This window comes from Anomalospiza imberbis, chromosome Z (genome assembly GCF_031753505.1).
Source record: "Anomalospiza imberbis isolate Cuckoo-Finch-1a 21T00152 chromosome Z, ASM3175350v1, whole genome shotgun sequence".
Classification (NCBI taxonomy): domain Eukaryota; kingdom Metazoa; phylum Chordata; class Aves; order Passeriformes; family Viduidae; genus Anomalospiza; species Anomalospiza imberbis.
This window is the reverse complement of record NC_089721.1, coordinates 32,002,716-32,021,234: the sequence shown is the minus strand read 5'-3', so window position 1 is coordinate 32,021,234 and position 18,519 is coordinate 32,002,716. Positions and strand designations below refer to the sequence as shown.

The 18,519-nt window shown below is 39.0% G+C and overlaps 1 protein-coding gene across 2 annotated transcripts in view; it reads right to left on the bottom strand.

The window, feature by feature from the left end:
* FREM1 (FRAS1 related extracellular matrix 1) overlaps positions 1-18,519 on the bottom strand; it is a 57,924-nt gene that overhangs the window by 13,764 nt on the left and 25,641 nt on the right. The window contains exons 20-29 of one of the 2 annotated variants that reach the window (XM_068175698.1): positions 17,444-17,588; positions 14,969-15,110; positions 13,318-13,513; positions 12,332-12,596; positions 6,825-7,239; positions 5,499-5,700; positions 4,897-5,041; positions 2,565-2,694; positions 1,040-1,112; positions 5-154 (exon numbers count right to left, since the gene is read on the bottom strand). In XM_068175698.1, coding sequence (XP_068031799.1) covers positions 5-154; positions 1,040-1,112; positions 2,565-2,694; positions 4,897-5,041; positions 5,499-5,700; positions 6,825-7,239; positions 12,332-12,596; positions 13,318-13,513; positions 14,969-15,110; positions 17,444-17,588 — 1,863 coding nt within the window. Of the gene's footprint in view, positions 1-4; positions 155-1,039; positions 1,113-2,564; positions 2,695-4,896; positions 5,042-5,498; positions 5,701-6,824; positions 7,293-12,331; positions 12,597-13,317; positions 13,514-14,968; positions 15,111-17,443; positions 17,589-18,519 lie in introns of those variants that run through there. The other variant, XM_068175699.1, reaches the window with a different exon arrangement.

The window sequence follows — 18,519 nt, the reverse complement described above, 5'->3', positions numbered from 1 at the left end:
ATACCTCCTTTTGAGTCCAAAATTTTTACTATAGCTTTTGTCCGTGTGCCAAGAACAGCATTCACAGGGGAGTTCAGAACCACTTCAAAGACTTCATCATCTTCCTCTAATCCGTCATAGGTAATTGCTATATTCCACATCTTGGTTGACACTCCTAACGGAAATAAACATTTTAATTACTCTTTAAGTGCTATTTCAATCAATCAGGATGTCAAAGAAATAGATTAATTAACATGTCTGCAGCTAGAGTGGAGTAGATTGTGTATGCTATTGTGCTCCTACTGACTGACTGGACTCCTGCTGTTCTTCCAAATAACATTAAGTTTGAATTTGTTCCTGGGCAATGATGATTCAGTTGAAGTGCATACACTAACAAAAAGCCGCTGAAGATGTGCAGAATTGCACTTTAATACATAGATTTAGGACTTCCACTGTGATTTTCAAGACAAAATGTATCACAGGGTTTGTATCTGAAAAGTTTATCTTTAAAGATGGAACAGTTATTTAAAATACCTGCAAATGGATCAAAAAACCATGTTAGATTGAAGTGCAACCTTTTAGGCAAATCTTAAGGAAAATCATTGTTTTTGCTTGTTTCCTTGTCTTTACTGGGTAACTTCAGGATTGTATGTGAATGTAAAAGGGCCTTGGACATCTTGAATAACATAAGTTGTTCTCAGTTTCATCTAAATTTGATCTGTGTCCAGGGCTTTACCTATAATGACTGAAGTCTTTAAAGCATCCCACAGCTCAGCTCAGGGTGAGTCCTATCCAGCCTATCTGGGAGATTAGGAGACATCATTTCAGCACTTTCGATATTTAACCAAAGTAAAAGACTGTAGGCAATCTCATGCTAAATAATAAGTATACCAATTCACTAAAGAAACCCACAGCACTTCCAAAAAAGAAGCCCAAGTCTTAAATTCTATTCAGCTTCTCTAGCTACAGATAGGTAATAGATTGCACACTCCAAAGCAAGAGGTTACTCTTCTAAAATCAGTGAATTAATTTTAGAGTTATTCAGTGCACTATTTCATACCTGGATCAAACTGAACAAGCTTAGAGGGAGTCACCGTGAAGTCCTTTCCCAGCCTAGCAGATATTTCATTGACCTGAGAAGAAATCAAACTGTAAATACTATGCTGTGACCCATTTCACCAAACGACTGCATTCTGCTGCATGCTGAAGGTACTTTGCACATCTCAAATAGACAGGCCAACCCATACATACACAAAGGCTGGGAAAAAAGATAAAGACCCGAAGAATAAACTTTCTTATGTACAACTGTCATTCTGTTCTTGCTCATGGCTTAAAAATGCATCATTAAAAAAAAAAAAAAAAAACTCTATCTTAAGATTTTGCTCATTCCCCTCTGAGATTGCTATTTGACAACACCAGGTAACACTGCTGTTCACCATGCCTAGGGACCCTACCATACCTGGCTCCTGGAAAAGTACATCCTGTCATCTCAGAAGACCAGCAACAACTTGGCCATGTTTTCCAATTTTGGCCTTTGTGATATCTTGAAAGAAGCTTTTTTGCACAAAGCCTTCTGTCACTCCCAAAGACTCTTTAGGATAGATGTGAACCCTACATATGTAAATATAGGGATTCCAGAAACTCCCTCAATTTTCAAGGAGGCACCAGAGGACACCAGTTTTCACTCTGTGAATATGTTCCAGCTGGAATCAATTTCACTGCTCTGTTTCTGCAAGTGACTGCTGGAGTAGAATCACCCGAGTATGTGAAGGGCAGGACAAGATGGCCCCTGATGGCATCATTAGCAAAATTCCCACTAACTTCAGTAGAAGGAAAATCAAAATTATGTTTATTATTAAGGCTATAATCCCGAGAAGCTGTGAGGGGAAAAAATGGTATTTCTCTAGCAAGGAGAGCTGATAAAATATTGGAATTTCCATTTTATGAGGAAAGATAAAATTTGTGAAGGCAAGTTGCACAAAACCCGTTTTAGAAAATTATAGCCTGCAGCTTTCAGTCCAGTTCGGGGTTTTTTTGTGGTTTTTTTGGGGGTTTTTTTTTGGGTTTTTTTTGGGTTTTTTTGTTTTTTTTTTCATAAGACAGAGGCAGTCATTGAAGATATAGGGGGTTTTCCTCAGCTGTGGGCAGTAGGAGGTGAAATGGAGAAGGCTGCCATGGCTGTGTTGTTGAAGCACCTATACTTCCTGGGCTCCTCCAGCCTGAGAAGGCACAACAAAAGCCCCAAGGCCCCAGATTGCCCAAAACCTGGATTTTAAAGTGGCAGATCCTGGAAACCAAGCTTCTGAGTACAGTGCCAGAGGAAACTGCCTGCTCTGTTTTTTCATCAAAACTGAAACGCTGCTCCAAAACATTGCAGGTTTGGTTAATTAGCATTTCTACTTAAAACTCAAGAAATTTTGTCAGAAATGTTTCAGCCATTTGTAGTAGCAAAGACAATGTCCCAGTAAGTATGGATTGAATCACATGGCCTCTTTGATGATTATTGAATTATATTTACATCTGAGGAATAAAATAACAGGCTGCTCTTCTTATTATTAAGTTAGGTTGTTGGGTTTTGGCTTTACCTTCATGGTTATAAAGGCAGACTCCCCAAGGTGTCCTGCCCTGGTGATTTTCAGAGACACCACTCCCGTGTTTTCACACACATCATATTCAGTCTGTGGCATTTCAATTCGAGACCACCGTAGCTCCAGCCTGTGGGAGAGAAAGGAATGTGAGTTCAGAGCAAAGCCACCCGGCCAGCCACCCCCAGCTCCTGCTGTTCAGAGGCTCTGTGGGGAGCCTTCTCTCCCAACTGTTGATTCAGCCAATACACATACTGAGTCTTTGTCTCCAAATGAACATATTTGTGTGTGTGATTTAACTGATTAGGAAGAGGTATTAATGAATCTTCCAGACCAGCCCCGATGTACCATGAGCCACACTTGAGCTTTGTTTTACAGCCAAAGGGATTTTGCAGTAACTTTGAGAAGAGCAGTTTGTCCACAACAATAGGCCAAGACAAGTAATCACTGTTTATCCTGGTTCCCTTTAGCCTTGCAGCTTTGTTATACTCTCACTCCCCAGTCTTTTCTCAGCAATACCCTCCTTTCCACCCATCTGCATTCATCATCCTCTAACTCTCCTCCTGTAACATACAGAGTATGCTCTAGGACTTTTCTGCCTCTCTGCAAGGGCCTTCTCTCCTTCCCTTACTTTACTACTCTGCACACTTCACTCTTCAACCTTTCCCCTGTCTGATTCCAGCTGTCTTAGGCACTGAATTTTAGAATTGTTTATGGAGGGTGGGGGCAGCGTCTTAGGCTCAGAAGACTGTTTGCTGCACAGGATCATAAATAAAGATTTTTCCTTTTTTAAAGCTGTAATAAAAATTAGTGGGAGTCAGAGAAAGATGAATGAGAGTGCAAAGAAGGAAAATAAGCTGAGTTATTTAGAATTTGAACTTTACTAAAACAAACTTCTAGGCCTTTCACAGCTGATTAGCTCTATCATCAGAGGAAGTTTCCTCCAGTCCTCCTCTATCCTCTGATGCTAATTTTATGGGAAAACCATTTAGAAGCTGATTTGCTTTATTTTTGCTAAAGAAGATGGATGTCCCAGATGTAGTCCAGCAGCATTCAAATAGAAGCTGGAGCATGAACAATAAATTGTGTATTTTGAACCAGTGATTATTAGGTGATAAATACCTTAAATTGAAAAAAATACCTCACAAGCTTTTAAATCCAATATTAAAATACTATTTTTTCACTAAAATTCCCATTTGGTCTACTAGCAGATAAGTACACTGAAATACCTATTTTCTGCAAAACAGGAGTTTTTTCTTTGCTCTTTTCCTAAAGCTGTGCTATACATTGCCATTCATTTACAAGGACTTGCATTTTCCCATGAGAAGTGGCATCACATATTGGTGATTTTTCATCTGCAAGCCAGCACAGAGCAACTGGGCTGTCCATGCTCAGATGTGTTTGTGTATGGGGACATCTTTTGGCACAGCACATAACTGCCTAAATGCTGCTTCCAACTCAGCTCAGTCCCTGTCCTCTCTCAAGTGTGCAAAGAAGTTCTCTGCCCCTGGGTACAGCTCTCTGCTTCTCTGTCTTCACCATGATTCCTGGTTTGTGAGTAGCCAGTTTAGTGCAGAAAAAGCTTTTTTTTTTTTTTTTTTTTTTTTTTTTTTTTTTTTTTTAATTTCTTCTTATTAAATAAGTTGGTTGAACACTTAGGCCCATTTTCAGGAATAAAGAGAAGCATTGCCTCTGCTGAAGAGCTACTCGCACTTCTGGCTTTTATCATCAAAGCCCAGTTTGGATGATATTCTAATTTTTCTACATGAGGCTTATGGTATGTCACAAGGAGATATTGGATAGTATGCCTAATAACATGCAGTGGATGACAAGGAAGGTGCTGTGTGCTCTCCACCTTCTTTCAGTGCTCTTTTGCAGAAATGTGGCACTCATAGCTTTGTCATTTGAGAGCATCCCCTCCATTGTCATGTCAAGCTTGTGAAAAATGCACTGCCATCAGCTAAGGGCAAGAGTGACCTGCAGCTGCAGGACCAAGTTCATGAAGCAGTAGTCCCATCCTTCAGCACACAGCATCTCAGATCTCCAAATGCCCAACCCCACTAAATGCATTACGTTTCCTAGTGAAGCCCTGAAGGCCCTTAAGAACTGTGACACAGTCTAACCTGCAGCTCAACCCTTGTTGAGCTTCAAGGCTTCAAGAAGGTTTCACCTTCTTGAGGGGAAGAAACCTTCTCTACTCTAACAAAAGCAATGGCAGGTTGAGTTGTAGCTATGTCATGTCTGCATGGCTTCAAGACCAGCACCTCTTCATTTGCCCCAAGGAGTGTCAAGTACAGTGCAGCGCAGCCCATGTCACAAGGCGTGGAGTTACCTTTGGGGTGCCACAGAGTTTCCACTGGCATCTGTCACTTGAAACTCCAAGTTGTCTGAATTGACTTCTTGTGATTTGTTGATGACATAAAGTATGATTTTGCTGTTTAAATCCTTTTGGCTAAATCCTTCCTGAATGAATCCACCTAGGAAAGACAAGTTATATGCAGGTGAACCAAAAGCCTGCTAATAAGAACCATATAGGTCATATAGACTCTTTTCAACTTTTCTTTTTGTTGAGAATCTGAACTTTGAGAAATGCAGGTTTATAGCTAAACAGCAACATCTGTTCATTATAAGCCCCTGCCAGTTTCTTTATGTGTAACCTGTTTGTCAAAAGGCCAAGTTCAATATTAAACTTTTTTTTCTTGATAGAAATAAAAAAGTTTCTAAACAACAGCTATTAAAAATTATCTCAGACTCTTTGAGGATACATAACGAACTTAAGACTCAGGTTTTATCGTAAAAGTTTTGTTATTACAGTCAAATATTGCCCAAAGTTTGCTAAGAAATTTTGATTCTCTCTATCAAGCAAATATTAACAGTGTAGAGTTTGAAATCTGGTCTGGTATGGCCCAAAATAGAGATTATAAAAGAAATCACCTGTTGTTATATTTTCCAGGTAGCCATAATGAGGACCTCGCAAAATCTTAAAAATTATTTTGTCATCTTCTGAACTGGGGTCAGATGCTCTCAGGGACCTGGCAGTAATATAGATCCCATAATTGCCATTCTTCAGCAGTTCCACATCAGAAAAACAATGGAGATGAATAATTTTTGGTGCTATTTTGTCCAAATGATCCACCTAAATCAAAGTTAGACATTCATTTTATAACACCAGGATATTCCCTGTCCTGCTTTTGCTAAAAGAGCAGTAGCCAGATCAGGGTGGCAATAGCCACTTTGGCTCACAGTCTGCTGCAGACCTCTGAGTTCTAGTTAAGTTGTACTTCACATGAAAAGTTTCCAGGCCCAGATTGCCCATCACTTGCCACATGTAGCAGGGTATAGTACACTCAGTACACTCTGGGTGGTGTAAAATTCTATATATCTCTGCCCTAATGTTCCACATTCCCTATAGTCCTCATTTTTTGTGTAATTTTCTTCACAGCAAAATATAACTGCAGCAAAGGTTTGTCACCTCATTTTTATAATAACAATGCCATCTTTCACAAATTCTGGTGAACCTTCTAGCAGTCCACAATGGTTGTTGCTGTTTCCATATCTCACCCTCTGGTGAAATAGTATTCCTTACTCGTCGTATAACTGGAAACTTCATCATCAGGAAATACTAACAGCCTCTTAATTAGTATCATGGTTTTGAAACATTGAATTTTGACACACAGTGCAACCAGGCATACTTTGTGTACTGAACCATGCCACATAGATAGATACAAAAAATCACAGCAAACAAATCCAAGTCTGTGATGAAGTATGAAGGACTTGAAAATATGGGAAATAGGAAGTGAACAAAAAGATTCTAGCAAAGAAAGAAGAATCAGAGTAGGCATCTTACAGAGACTTTCAGAGAGGACAGGATGTCTAGGTGAGGAAGCAAAGTGGCTGTGACATGAGGAAGCAAAGATTCCTGTGACATGAAGATCAGCAGTCATACTCACACCCCAATAAGTGCAAATTACAAGGTCAGGCACCAAATGGGAAAGCAGAGCAGGAGAAAGTTCTATTCTTCCCATAACTGAGATTCCTATGTAAATTTTTTTGCATGCAAGTATTTACTTGCTTATCTTTATGCATTTTGGCAAGTAGTTAGTTCCCCCGGTTAATTATTCATGGAATGCAGAAAGCAAACATACTAGCTGCACAGTTAAATCGGAGACTGCAGCAAGTACCAGCTGTCATCAAAACTGCTACATTTTTGACCTTATCATACTATTTATCTCTCTTAAGTAGGTCTGTGGTCACACTTGCCTGAATGGTGAATGTCACTGGCTCGCTCTGCACTCTCCCATTCACAATGAAGCCTTGGTTAGTCCTATCTGTGGCAACAAATGTAAATCTGTCAGTCTGGGAATTCCCACCTCGGTGCTTGTATGCAACATCCCTGTTGTCCACATCTTGCTGTGTGAAGTTGTACTGCAGTAGCACAGCCCCATTATAATAGAGATGACCATACTGGGGGAGCTGAGCCAAGAGGAAGGTAAGGTTTTCTTTTGCAGTATCTGGGTCTGAAAGCTGCAGTACATCAGGAGTAAGAAGTGCCATAGATCCTTCAGTTAATCTTAACCCCATGTTCCTAGATAGAGTGGGCAAAGCCTGGTCAGCTGCCTCCAAGACAATCTTGAATGTCCCATTCTTAGTCCTCAGTCCATTGCTGATGATGAATCTGGCAAAAAGAGGCAAGGCAGTCTTCAGCATCTGTTCTTGATTCACCATGTACTGAAATGAAATGATAATGCAGACCTTTACTACAGGACTTGCCTGTGTTGATACTGCAAAAGTAGAAGAGCTGGGTGGAGCACAAACCCAGACACTAAGTGGAGTGGATATAAAACTTAAAAACATGAAAGCAGGCACCCAGGTATATGACAGGAGTTACAATGTACTGGCAGGGATTTAGCAGATGCCAGAGGAAAGGCCTTGAAGATCAACAGTCATAACGGAGCTGATCTCAGCTTCTAGCTGAGATACAGGTGGAACAGATCTAAAAGGAAAGGCTGCCTGGGGGGCAGACTGTAGCTTCTGGCATACATATTTTACACATCCTTAAAATTTATCTTCATTTGGTTACCTGGCAGTAGCACCTACAGCTTACAGAAAGAGGTATGTGAAATGCATGACCTGCCTGGTTTGGTTTAGTTTGGGTTTCCTTCTGTTCACTCTTACAAATATTTTCTATCTAATGCCCCCAAAACTATCTGAAAAAACAAACTGGAGAAAGATTCAGCCTTATCTCACTTTATGGGTTTATTTAGGCACTAACTGCATCTTTAAATTTTCGTCTATTCAGTGGAATATCGTTTATGTTTCTTTACCAGTCAAGTAAAGTTTTGCAGAAATGCTAAGATGTTGGGCAGAACTGTACAAATTTTATAGGCTAATGTTAATAACATAGATATCCATAGCATAAATTTATCAAATGGTCATATCTGCACAGTTCTTCTTCCATGCTGGGAATTTCTATCAATAGCCACTCTTGTAGTTCTCTCTCAAGTAGTGATGTTTCTTTAGATATACTAAAGACTTGATTATTCACTACAGATAGTTTTTCTTTCAAAACTAAGAGAAAGGTGCCCAAGGCTGTAGAGAAAATCTGTTAGAAGCTCTGCTGGTTTTGACTGGGGTAGAGTTAATTTTCTTCATAGTCACTTGTATGTAGCTGTGGTTTTGATTTGTGCTAAATATAGTTAAATAGTGTTGATAATATAAGGATGATTTGGTTACTGCCGAGCAGTGGTTATACAGCCTCAAGGCATTTTCTGCCTCTCACACTGCCCAGCCAGTGATTGGGCTGGGAGTGCATAAGGAGTTGGGAGGGGACACAGCCAGGACATCTGATCCCAGCTGACCCAAAGGATATCCCAGACCATCTGGTGGCATGCTCAGTGGGGGAAGAAGAAGGAGGGAGGAGGAGAGACGTTTGGAGTGGTGACATTTATCTTCCCAAGTCACTGTTGTGCACGATGGAACTCTGCTTTACTGGGGATGGCTGAACACCTGCCTGCCCACAGGAAGCAGTGAATGAATTCTTTGTTTTGCTTTGCTTGTGTGCACAGCTTTCAATTTCCCTATTAAACTGTCTTTATCACAACCCATGCATTTTTTTCACTTTCACCTTTCCAATTCTCTCCCCAGTCATACCAGGTGGGGCAGGAGCAAGCAGCTGCCTGGTGCTTAGTTGCCAGCTGCAGTTAAACCATGACAGAAGCCTACCAGCTGGGCACGAGCTTTTGCCATCCAACAGCATGGTCTGCAAAAATTTATTATTAAATTTAGTTGTGGAGAAAAATAAGGAGAAAAACAATCTTTTAGCCTTTAAAATTCATCTTTGATTTTGTGGGTAAGATCATTATTTATGGCTTTTTCTTCTGAAAATAATTACATGGAACATTTTAATGCCTGCAACAAAAAACTTATGAGGGTATATGAAACTAAAAATTGCTCTGAAAATGTCTCATGATTCTTCATGTCCCATCAATTTATAGCATGTATGAGTTACCTGCCTTTCTACATAATTTTCAGTAATTATGCTGCACAGTATACGCAAAAACATTTTGTAAGGTGACTTTCACACAGGTTTGTTCTGCCTGAGTCAGAGCAGAGTCTTGTGTGCAAAGAAATTTGTCTCTTCTAGAGTGGGACAGCTGTTTCAGACAGTATGAGGGCCAGCCTAGCTGGCTGCTTTCGATGTAACACTTCTACCATACTTAAGTGAAATGGGGAGTGGCTGACATTTAGTGGGTTGTTTTCTCTTGGTCTCTTGACTGCAGACCCCGATGAAGTACTTTTAAAATTATAGGGTCAACACCTAGTGTATTACTGTGTGACTTGAATGTGAGTGACTTGCAGTAGGTCATGGAGCAGCTTACTGTGTCACACAAACTGTCCATCTAAAACTCCTCATTGCCTACACCAATACTAGATGATTAGAGCTTGATCACTTGTAAACTGGCACTGTGCCATGAAACAGATGGGAATGAGCATAGACAGACCAGGGACTATGTAGCAGTTTGAAATATGTTTACTGAAGATGGTATTCCCAGCTGGGAACCTAGAGACATCTGCCTACGCTGACCTAATGCTATTGTGCCAATGGTAAAAGGGTTGTGCTATTTGTAAACTATCTGAAGTCAAATAGAGAACTAGAGTAATGATGATAATTACTGTGTTAGGAGAAAAAAGTGTAAAGCACCTTCAGTCAAGACCTTAACCTTCTCTCAAAACACCTGGAGCATTGCAGCAGAAGTGAATTTTCTCTCATTCTTTTGATGGTGTAAAAATGTTTGGATGATGTCTCAAATAATATTTAGTGAAATACTTAGTTAATTCAGTTCATTAATGGGAATATTCCTCCAGCCTTCTCCAGAATGTCAAATAGGAACAAAGCTTCTGCATGGATACATCAGACTAAAGTTTACCATTAATTTCATTCACTGCTCAGTTTCACAGGTGATCAAACTGCCTATGTCCAAGATATCATTCTGCACTTTGGGAGATTTTGGTTATTTGTTTATTTCTAGTTTATGTCTGCTTTGTAATTTCCTCAGGAATGGAGAGTAGCCAGTAGTCTCACTCTGATAAAATTTAGGATACAATTTCCAGGAAAAGTTTGTAGAACATGTTTCATGGTTTGATTTCACAGCTACCAACATTTCATGCTTTCTGCAGTTTGATGGCAATAGAGTTGGCTACAGGACCTACCATCTGTCCTGGCATTTAAAATACAAAAGTGAAATCATAAATAGTGCCAACTCATTACAAAATTGAGCCAGCATGTCAAAATGGAGGACATTAGCATGTTCTTTTAGTATTCTGCTGCCAGCATCTGATGTCAGGTTGCTAATCACTTGAAGTCATCTGTCCAAACAAGCACTGCCAAATCTTTCTTCCAGGCCAACAGCACCAAACAATACAGGTAAATTTATGTCTGAAGGAAGTACCTTAGTGGGAAGTAAAAATCTGGTCAGTTAATTCCTCTTCTGCCTACAATTACCCATATAATTAATTCCTTGTTGAAATAAAAATACTGTTCTGCCAGAATATTTATATGTCTACACAAAAGCAAATTATCTTCCAAATGATATCATCAAGGAACTTAATTATTGGGATTAAAATAGTTATCAAATGTCAATATTTATTAAAGCATCATAATCTTACTTTAATAACACTGACTCTAGTTTGGTTCTTAGCCATTGGCCTAAACATTTGGTTTATCCACATTTACAAATTACCTAGAATTGTTTGATCTGCTTTCGATGGTGTTATATGGGAAGTCATACTGACACAAGCCACTATACTACACTGCCCAAACTAGGGCTTGCATGACTGCAACCTTACTTGAATAATCTAATTCTATTTTTGGTGAATGTGTTTCACAATTAAAAAACATAAAACCAGGGAATATTTGCTCACTTTTTCTGTAGTGAGTACAAATGAATCAGAAAAATCTCCTAACTAGAATTTCCACCACACTGAATGCAGTGGAAGGGATGGTTAAATGTGTTTCATCTGAGGAAAGTTTCAGAATTACTTTTGGGTTAATTCTGGACAATGATACCTGATCCAGTATCATAGGGAGATTTATTTGATGTCTCCATGCCCCACCTGCTTGACTTGCCTGTAAAAAGTTCTCAAACTGGATGATGCAACATGCTCTTGAACTTTATCATGCCTCACATAAAAAGCCATTCAGATCAGAAATCTATTCTAGGAGAGTAAAAAGGGGTCTTTTCTGAATTGCAGCTCTGAGGAGCCAACTCTTTCATTTTTCTTAGTCATAAATGAAAAATAATAAGCTGTTAATTTTTAATCTTAAAGTAAGTCCATCTTCTGTTGAGAGCTGTTTTCAGAGAAAATTACCAATATTAGCAAAAAGTAAGCATTCTTCTTTTAAAAAACATTTTCTTTGTTTTTGAGCTTTTTCTTTTCCCTGATTTTGATCTTTTTTTAGAAAACTGTCCACAGTACATCTGCTCTTTATCTGATGATAATTCATTCATTCCATCATTCTACTTTATAACCAATAGAGGCTCATTTAAGGACAGAATGGATGCACCTAGTATAAACTGTTCTAAGTGGAAAATTTCAAACACAGGTGAAAATAATTATCATTAGGTTGCTGAACTGGTCCTGTAAGTAAACGTATGGATTTACCTGAAAATTTCAAGTGTCTACATGAATTTCCAAGCGTGTCAAAATAGCATGTCAATGGTAGTGTTAAAATAAATTAAGTGGACTGGTTTTCATTATATTCCAGTATACTTAGGCATTCAAAAACACATAATCAAATTAATATGATAAATTATAACAGATAAGAAAACTGTTATTTAATACCTGAATGGAACAGCTTTATCACATCCAGCTGTAGCAAGAAACCAAAGGAAGTTCCACCAAGTATGTTCTCAATCCTTCTCTCTTGCTTAAATCTTAACAGCTGTGTATGTCTGGGTGCTATAATAATGTTGAAGCTAGTATCAAGTAAATGTGTCTCTGATTATGTTTTCAGAGTCAATGATAAAATGCATTTATCACCAAAGCATTCCCAACTATATTTATTGCAGTAGAAATAGATGTGCTATATAAACATTGGGAATTCACACAGAGCCTCCAGCTCTTTTAATAAATTCTTCTGGGGATTTTTTTTTTTTTTTTTGGTGTTTTATATTGTGTAGTGCAGGTTTTTTAAATACCCAAAATATTCAAGGGGAAGAGCTTGGTCGGGGCGGGGGGGGGGGGGGGGGGGTGGTACTACGCCTTACCTGAATGTATCTTCACCAACAACTGTCTTGGCTTTGTGAACGTAGCAGACAATCTGTCGTGCTACATCTATTTGACTGAAGCTCGTAATGGGGATGCCAGGATAGCTGACATACTCTATTTGTCCATACTGGGGTGGGGAGGTTATCACATAAAGGAGCTCCTCTGGCTTGTCAGTACCATCCAATGCAAGGAGGACATCAGTTGTAATGTAGCTGTGATCTCCTTTTGGCACTCTAAGAAGTTTTGTAAAAACAGCAATATCTCCTGCAGAATAGACAAAACAACACTAAAATAGTCATATTGAACTGGATTATGTCTTCTGCATTGTTTAGTCACTGGAAAGCCATCACTGGTAGAAAAACAATAAGACTTTAAGATTACTGAGAAATTCAGCATGGAAGGGACTTCAGGATATCTTTATTCTGACCTTCTGCTCAAAGCAGGGTCAGCCATGAGATCAGCCATAGCCACATTGCTTGGGGCTTTATCCTGTTGGAACCTGCAAACTATTACCCTTTTGGGGCCAAGGATGAAGAGACCACAGCCCCTTTCGACACGACTTCCAGTCTTAGCAGTGTCAGGTAAACCTTTACGTTTCTAATAAAAAAACACAGATTGTAAGACTATAGAATAACGCAGGAGACAGAGCTATTTCTGAACAGTCTTTTGCCTACCTTTTAATATTATTGCCGTTTTTCTGTGCTGATTTACTCAGACATAAAGCTAGTTTCAGAAAGATATTTTCAGCTCTATTTGCAAAGCAGCTGGGAATCCTGGGATGCAAGGTGCAACACATTGTATTTGGCAGAGCCTTTTCAAATCCCAGGACCTGGCCAACAGTGAAATCCAAGCAGTTAAATTTACAGGATCTGCAGGAATACTTGCCAGGGCCTATATAGTGCTAAGGAATGGATCGGGACACGTGCTCAAATATCTTGATTTCAGAAACAGGCACTGTAAAACGTCAAGTTTAATGGATCTTTACCCTTTTCCAAGTCCTTGATATTTATGTAGAAGTCCACAGCTGGGGATCTGTTGTACCCATCCCAGAGGTAAAATGTGAAGCTGTCTTTTTTCTTGGACCCCACAGTTCCTGTGTGGACATATCTCACAAGGTTCATATCCAGCTCTTCCTGAGTGCACTTCATTCCAGTTAGGAGAGTAACCCACCCTTGTCCTACCTAGAAAGCACAAGCATCATTTATTAACTGATAATCACCCACACATCCTTCTCAGTTAATTGTGTTTCTTTGTAGTTATATAGACTGTTAGTGGCAGCTACCTGGCCTTCCTTCTATAGGCTCTTTCCTCATAGTATATTTTGAAGTAACTGGAGTTTTTTTCCAGCAGATATAAGGCTGGAGAAGATACAATAATCATTAATAAAATAGAGTAATATGGAATTTAGCTACTTTTTCTCTAGGATATCATTTTCTGCACACTTCTTAGTCAGACACCAAAATGAAAATTAGATAGTTCCTGACCCAGCTTATGTTTTCTATTTCTTAATTTCACAAATTTGCTCTTGGTTCTGTTTGAAATCATAGCTGAAACAATATCAGAAATAATTTCAGGGAAGCATGGAAATTTAAAGCCCCAGAGGTCCTCAGCTACAAAAAAAAAAAAAAGAACCAAAAAACCAACCAACCAACCAACCAACCAAACAAAATCAACAACAAACCAACCAAAAAAAAAAAAAAAAAAACCACAAAACAAACCAAACAAAAGGAACCAAAAAAAAAAAAAAAGGACATCCTGAATTACACCATAAAATTTCTTGCCTTTTTGGGCCTAATACCCTAAATTGAACTGATCCTAAAAGTTGACATTTAGCAGCATCACTAGGTTTAGAGCAAAGGTTGTCGAGGACAGAGACCTAAGATATATGTACCGTATATGTTCAAACTGACAGGACTCCAGTCAGCAGCTGTCTCTTGCCTCAGACTTAATTCACAAGTCTCATATGATCCACAGATTGATGTTGAGATCCAGCATCAAAATGCTTTCAAGTTCACAAGTTTCAGAAAAAGAATTTTATTTCTATCACATATGCATGCCATTTAAAAGAGGCATTTTTTTCTATTTTTGTTCCTTTTTCTTATTTTGGGTCAACAGATTATCATCTTGCCTTCTATTTCTAATTTTATTTTTTGTGATTCCTCTTGTCATATCCTTTCTATCATCATCCTTTTCCCTTCTTTCCACCCGTGCTTTTCTCTTAGTTGATGAGGTATTACTCACTCTAACATGCAACTCCTTCCATGCTTTCTGAACTCTGAAGTCACTGAAATAAAGGTTTTTTTTTTTTTTTTTTTTAAACCAAGGACTTTCCCCCATTCCCCCCAGCTTGATTTTCCCCCTTTGTGAGATGATTATCCCAGAATCTCTCTCAAATTTCACCTCAGATGATCTGCCATATTTTTTACCTTCCATCTTCTTCTGTTCCAGATCTGGGTTTTAGTGCCAGAGCCTCTGGAACAGCATCATTGTTGTTGCTCCTGCAACAATTAAACTGGCCAAGCTGTCTACTTCAAAATATGACAGGCATTAGGGAGAATAGGCAAATTAACTTCATTTTGCCCTAAAAAGAGAGAGTTCTTTGAAAGCCTGTTTTTTGTTGACGTGCAAAGACTAACCTTGAGTTGAAGCTGACCATTTTCTGGAATTTTTTCAAATAAGTAGTAAATTCTCTCCCTGGGGGTATCTTTATCTTCTGCTGACAGAACAGCACTAGAAATTATTTGAGTTTCACCTGTGTTAATCTCTATATCGTTCTTCCTGAAAAAATTAAAAGTAATGTATTGATGCAATAAAGGAACATTTTCAACATGTAATTTCTCTGCCAGAAATATGGATTAACCAAATGCTGACAGAGAGGACAATTTCAGAGAGAATAGAAGAAGGATGCCTATTTCAGTTCAAAAGAGTAAAAAAAGCAAGTAGTGCAGACAAGCTTCTCCTTACAAATGGTAAGAAACAACAAAGATACCTAAAGCAAACTGATTAAAAACATATCTTTTTATTCCCCTGTACCCTATTCTGCTTACGTTCATACAATTTATCGGAAGAAGACAATGTAAACCAGTAGATTGCATTATTACTGCTAATATAGAACACAGCAACACTGGCTCTAATGAACTGATTGTTTATTTAGGAAATTACTGTCTTTCAAACAACTAGTCTTCAAGGCTTACCTTTATCTGTAAGAGACACAACCATACCTAACTGGCTTCTCTATGCTCCTTCTAGCACCCACATCTCATTTTGGGAAGAAGCTCTCAAGAGGAATGTGTGAAGGCTTTACTTTCCCCAAGGGCACTCTCTGCTACAGGATGCAATCCAAGAGGTCACAGATTGACATTTTGTCAATCACTCTGAATAAGAGGCACTGTTTGCCAGCCAAAAACATCCCATCACAGGTTCTTCAGTCTGTTGACCATAACTAATGGGGATGAGAGCTGAAAATCCCTGGGGTGGAAAATGCCCCAAGATCAAAAGGTTAAGAAAAGCTTTCAAGTACTGCCCAATATTCACCTGTAAAACTGCACTAGCATAAGGAATTCTGTACCCTACAGTGAAGATGTAGTAACTGAATGTGGCAGCTAAATCACCTCAGTGCCAAACTGAAGATTTTCTTAAAGCACTACTGCTTAAATACTGGCAGGACACCTCATATAAGTGGAGGGGAAACAGGCAAGAGGCAGTAACTTCGTATAAAGGAATAGATATTTTGGGAGTTAATGTCTCAATCTATGAAATTGTTCACCACAGGAATGGCAAGTGGTGAGACCTAATATTGCCAGACAAGGAAGCAATATTCTGGATCTAGCTGGGCTAGAAAGGCCAGCTAAAAAGCTGGGTTTTAAAGCTAAAAACACTTGAATTCTTGCACTTCATCATCTTCTTTCATAGAGAGGGGGTGGGAAATGGCAGATCAAGCTATAGCATGTGAGGAACAAATAGGCAATTATCAGTAATTATCTGTATATTATATATGCATACATAAATTATACTCTTTATTCTAACTAAAAATTGACATTATATCATGTTAGCATTATGTGGTCATTGAAAATCTTTTAATTAAGAAACTGACATTTGTTATTGCAGGAAGCTCTATCTGGTAAAAAAATAATAACTCTGATCTGAAAGTAGGCCAAATACCTTGAGAGATCAGAAATTCCCTCCTTAGTGGCAGCCTGCTTAACAAGTGGTGAGTCTGAAATGCAAACTTTTAGAGCTATACCCACAAAACCTTTGGACTCTTAGCTTCCTGTCTGTCAGTCTGGGACTGGAAAATAAGTATGGAGGTGCTGATGCTCTGTGACAAGTCATCAGAAATTATGGAAATCCCAAGGGATGAGCCCCTTTTTTAAATCCCCAGGAGGTTTGGCTCTCTTGCAGCCAGCTGCCTATCTATAAGTGGTCTGACAGGCAATTTCTGATCATGTCTAATTCATTTATTGACTCCTAGCTTTGAAGTGTAAGGGAAATTAGTGTGTGCTTTTGCAGCAATTGAATTATGGCAGAGAAAAATAATTTTATACTATAAAAGAAGAGAATTATAATTGGAAAGGCCGCCTTCTGCTTCAACCTTGTGGATCCTCTCATTTCAAAATCCAGAGCTGCTTTCAGAGAGGTGTTGTAGGCAGGTCTTTGTCTTAGGGAAGAGAAAAGCAGTTCCATGGTGGTCAGCGTTCAGCAGAGGTACAACACCTGGCAAACACCCTGAAGCAACTTATGAAAGAAACAACGAAAATTTTTCCCCATACACTTTTATTTTTCATCTATTTGCTTCATGTAGAGCAGTACTAAGCATGCTGTCCCTTCAGTACAATTTTTTTGTTAAACAGGCTGATAGAGAGAGACCTATATAGAAACATTTTACTGACATTAGTCTGTTACTAGTTATGGCTTCCTCTTTGCATCAGACACCAAAGACATGGTTTCATGGTAAACATGGTGGGATGCTAGACTGATGGTTGGATTTGATTATCTTAAAGGCCTTTTCCAACCTTAACAATGATATGATTCTATTATTTCATGTTTTGTTCTCTTTCCCATCATTTTGTCTAAACGCATTCCACTGTCAGGAACACAAACAAGAGACTTACTTGCTCAGCACTGGTTTCTCATCATTAACTGGAATGACCTTTACTGAAATGGTTCTGAGGACTTTATGTTTTCCATCTGATAGCTGGATTTTAAAGCTGTCAGTGAGATTTTCAGAGTTGTCATGCATGTACATCAGCTTCATTCCTATGTGAGGCAAAAAGGGGGAGAAAAATAAGAGAGAAAGAAAGGGAGAGGGAAAATGGGTGAGAGAAATGGAAAGAACAACTTAATCTGACTCCTGCAAAGTCCCTGTCATCATTTCATTCTGCTTCAATCATCTTTCTTCCATCTCCCCTCCCCATATGCTAGGGTAGCAGTAAACTTGCCTTAGCTATCAGAAGATGAGTTTGATGAGCCACTGCTGATCAGTGATCTAGCAGCATACTATTGACTCAAGGTCACCAGCCTGACCTAAGTAAGGAGTGACTCTCCAAAAAAGGAGTCTCTGTCAGTCTGAAAAAAGTACATTTCTTCTCCCCTCCTTATTCCAAATCACTTTGATGGAAACCATAGAGAGGATGAGACTGTCAGGCAATACTTTCTCGTGCTTTAAATAATCCTCAGGAAACTTTAAAGAAGCCTTTGGAAGGACAGCTGGCCTTGTATCTCTGACCATGGCCAATCAGAAGTTCTAGGCCAAAGGTGGCTTGCTCACCATTGTGGATAACCACAGGAGGAAGCCAAGAAAGAAAGTCAAAACCAAGACTTGGGAAAGCAGAAGAATTTGGGGTGGGCACCTGATATTTCTGGAGGTTCATATTAGACAAGCAGAGAGACAAAAATCTTTCCTTAGTTTTTGAGGGCTGAACTGAAATTTGAGTGACAGTATTGAATTCATGCCCCTCTTTATACTGATAGATTCCATGTTTTACTAAATAGCCACAGTCGGGAGGGATCCACCGTATTCCTTGCACTGTTAAATACAAATTTTTATTCCATGTACTTGAAACAGATTTGCTGCTTTAAAGTGTGCTGACTGCTCATGCTAAGCTGTGGAGTTCCACTTTGGTATATTGCTATATAGACATATGGTATATTGCTGCCTTTCAATGCCTAAAGAAGGTTTATAGGAGAG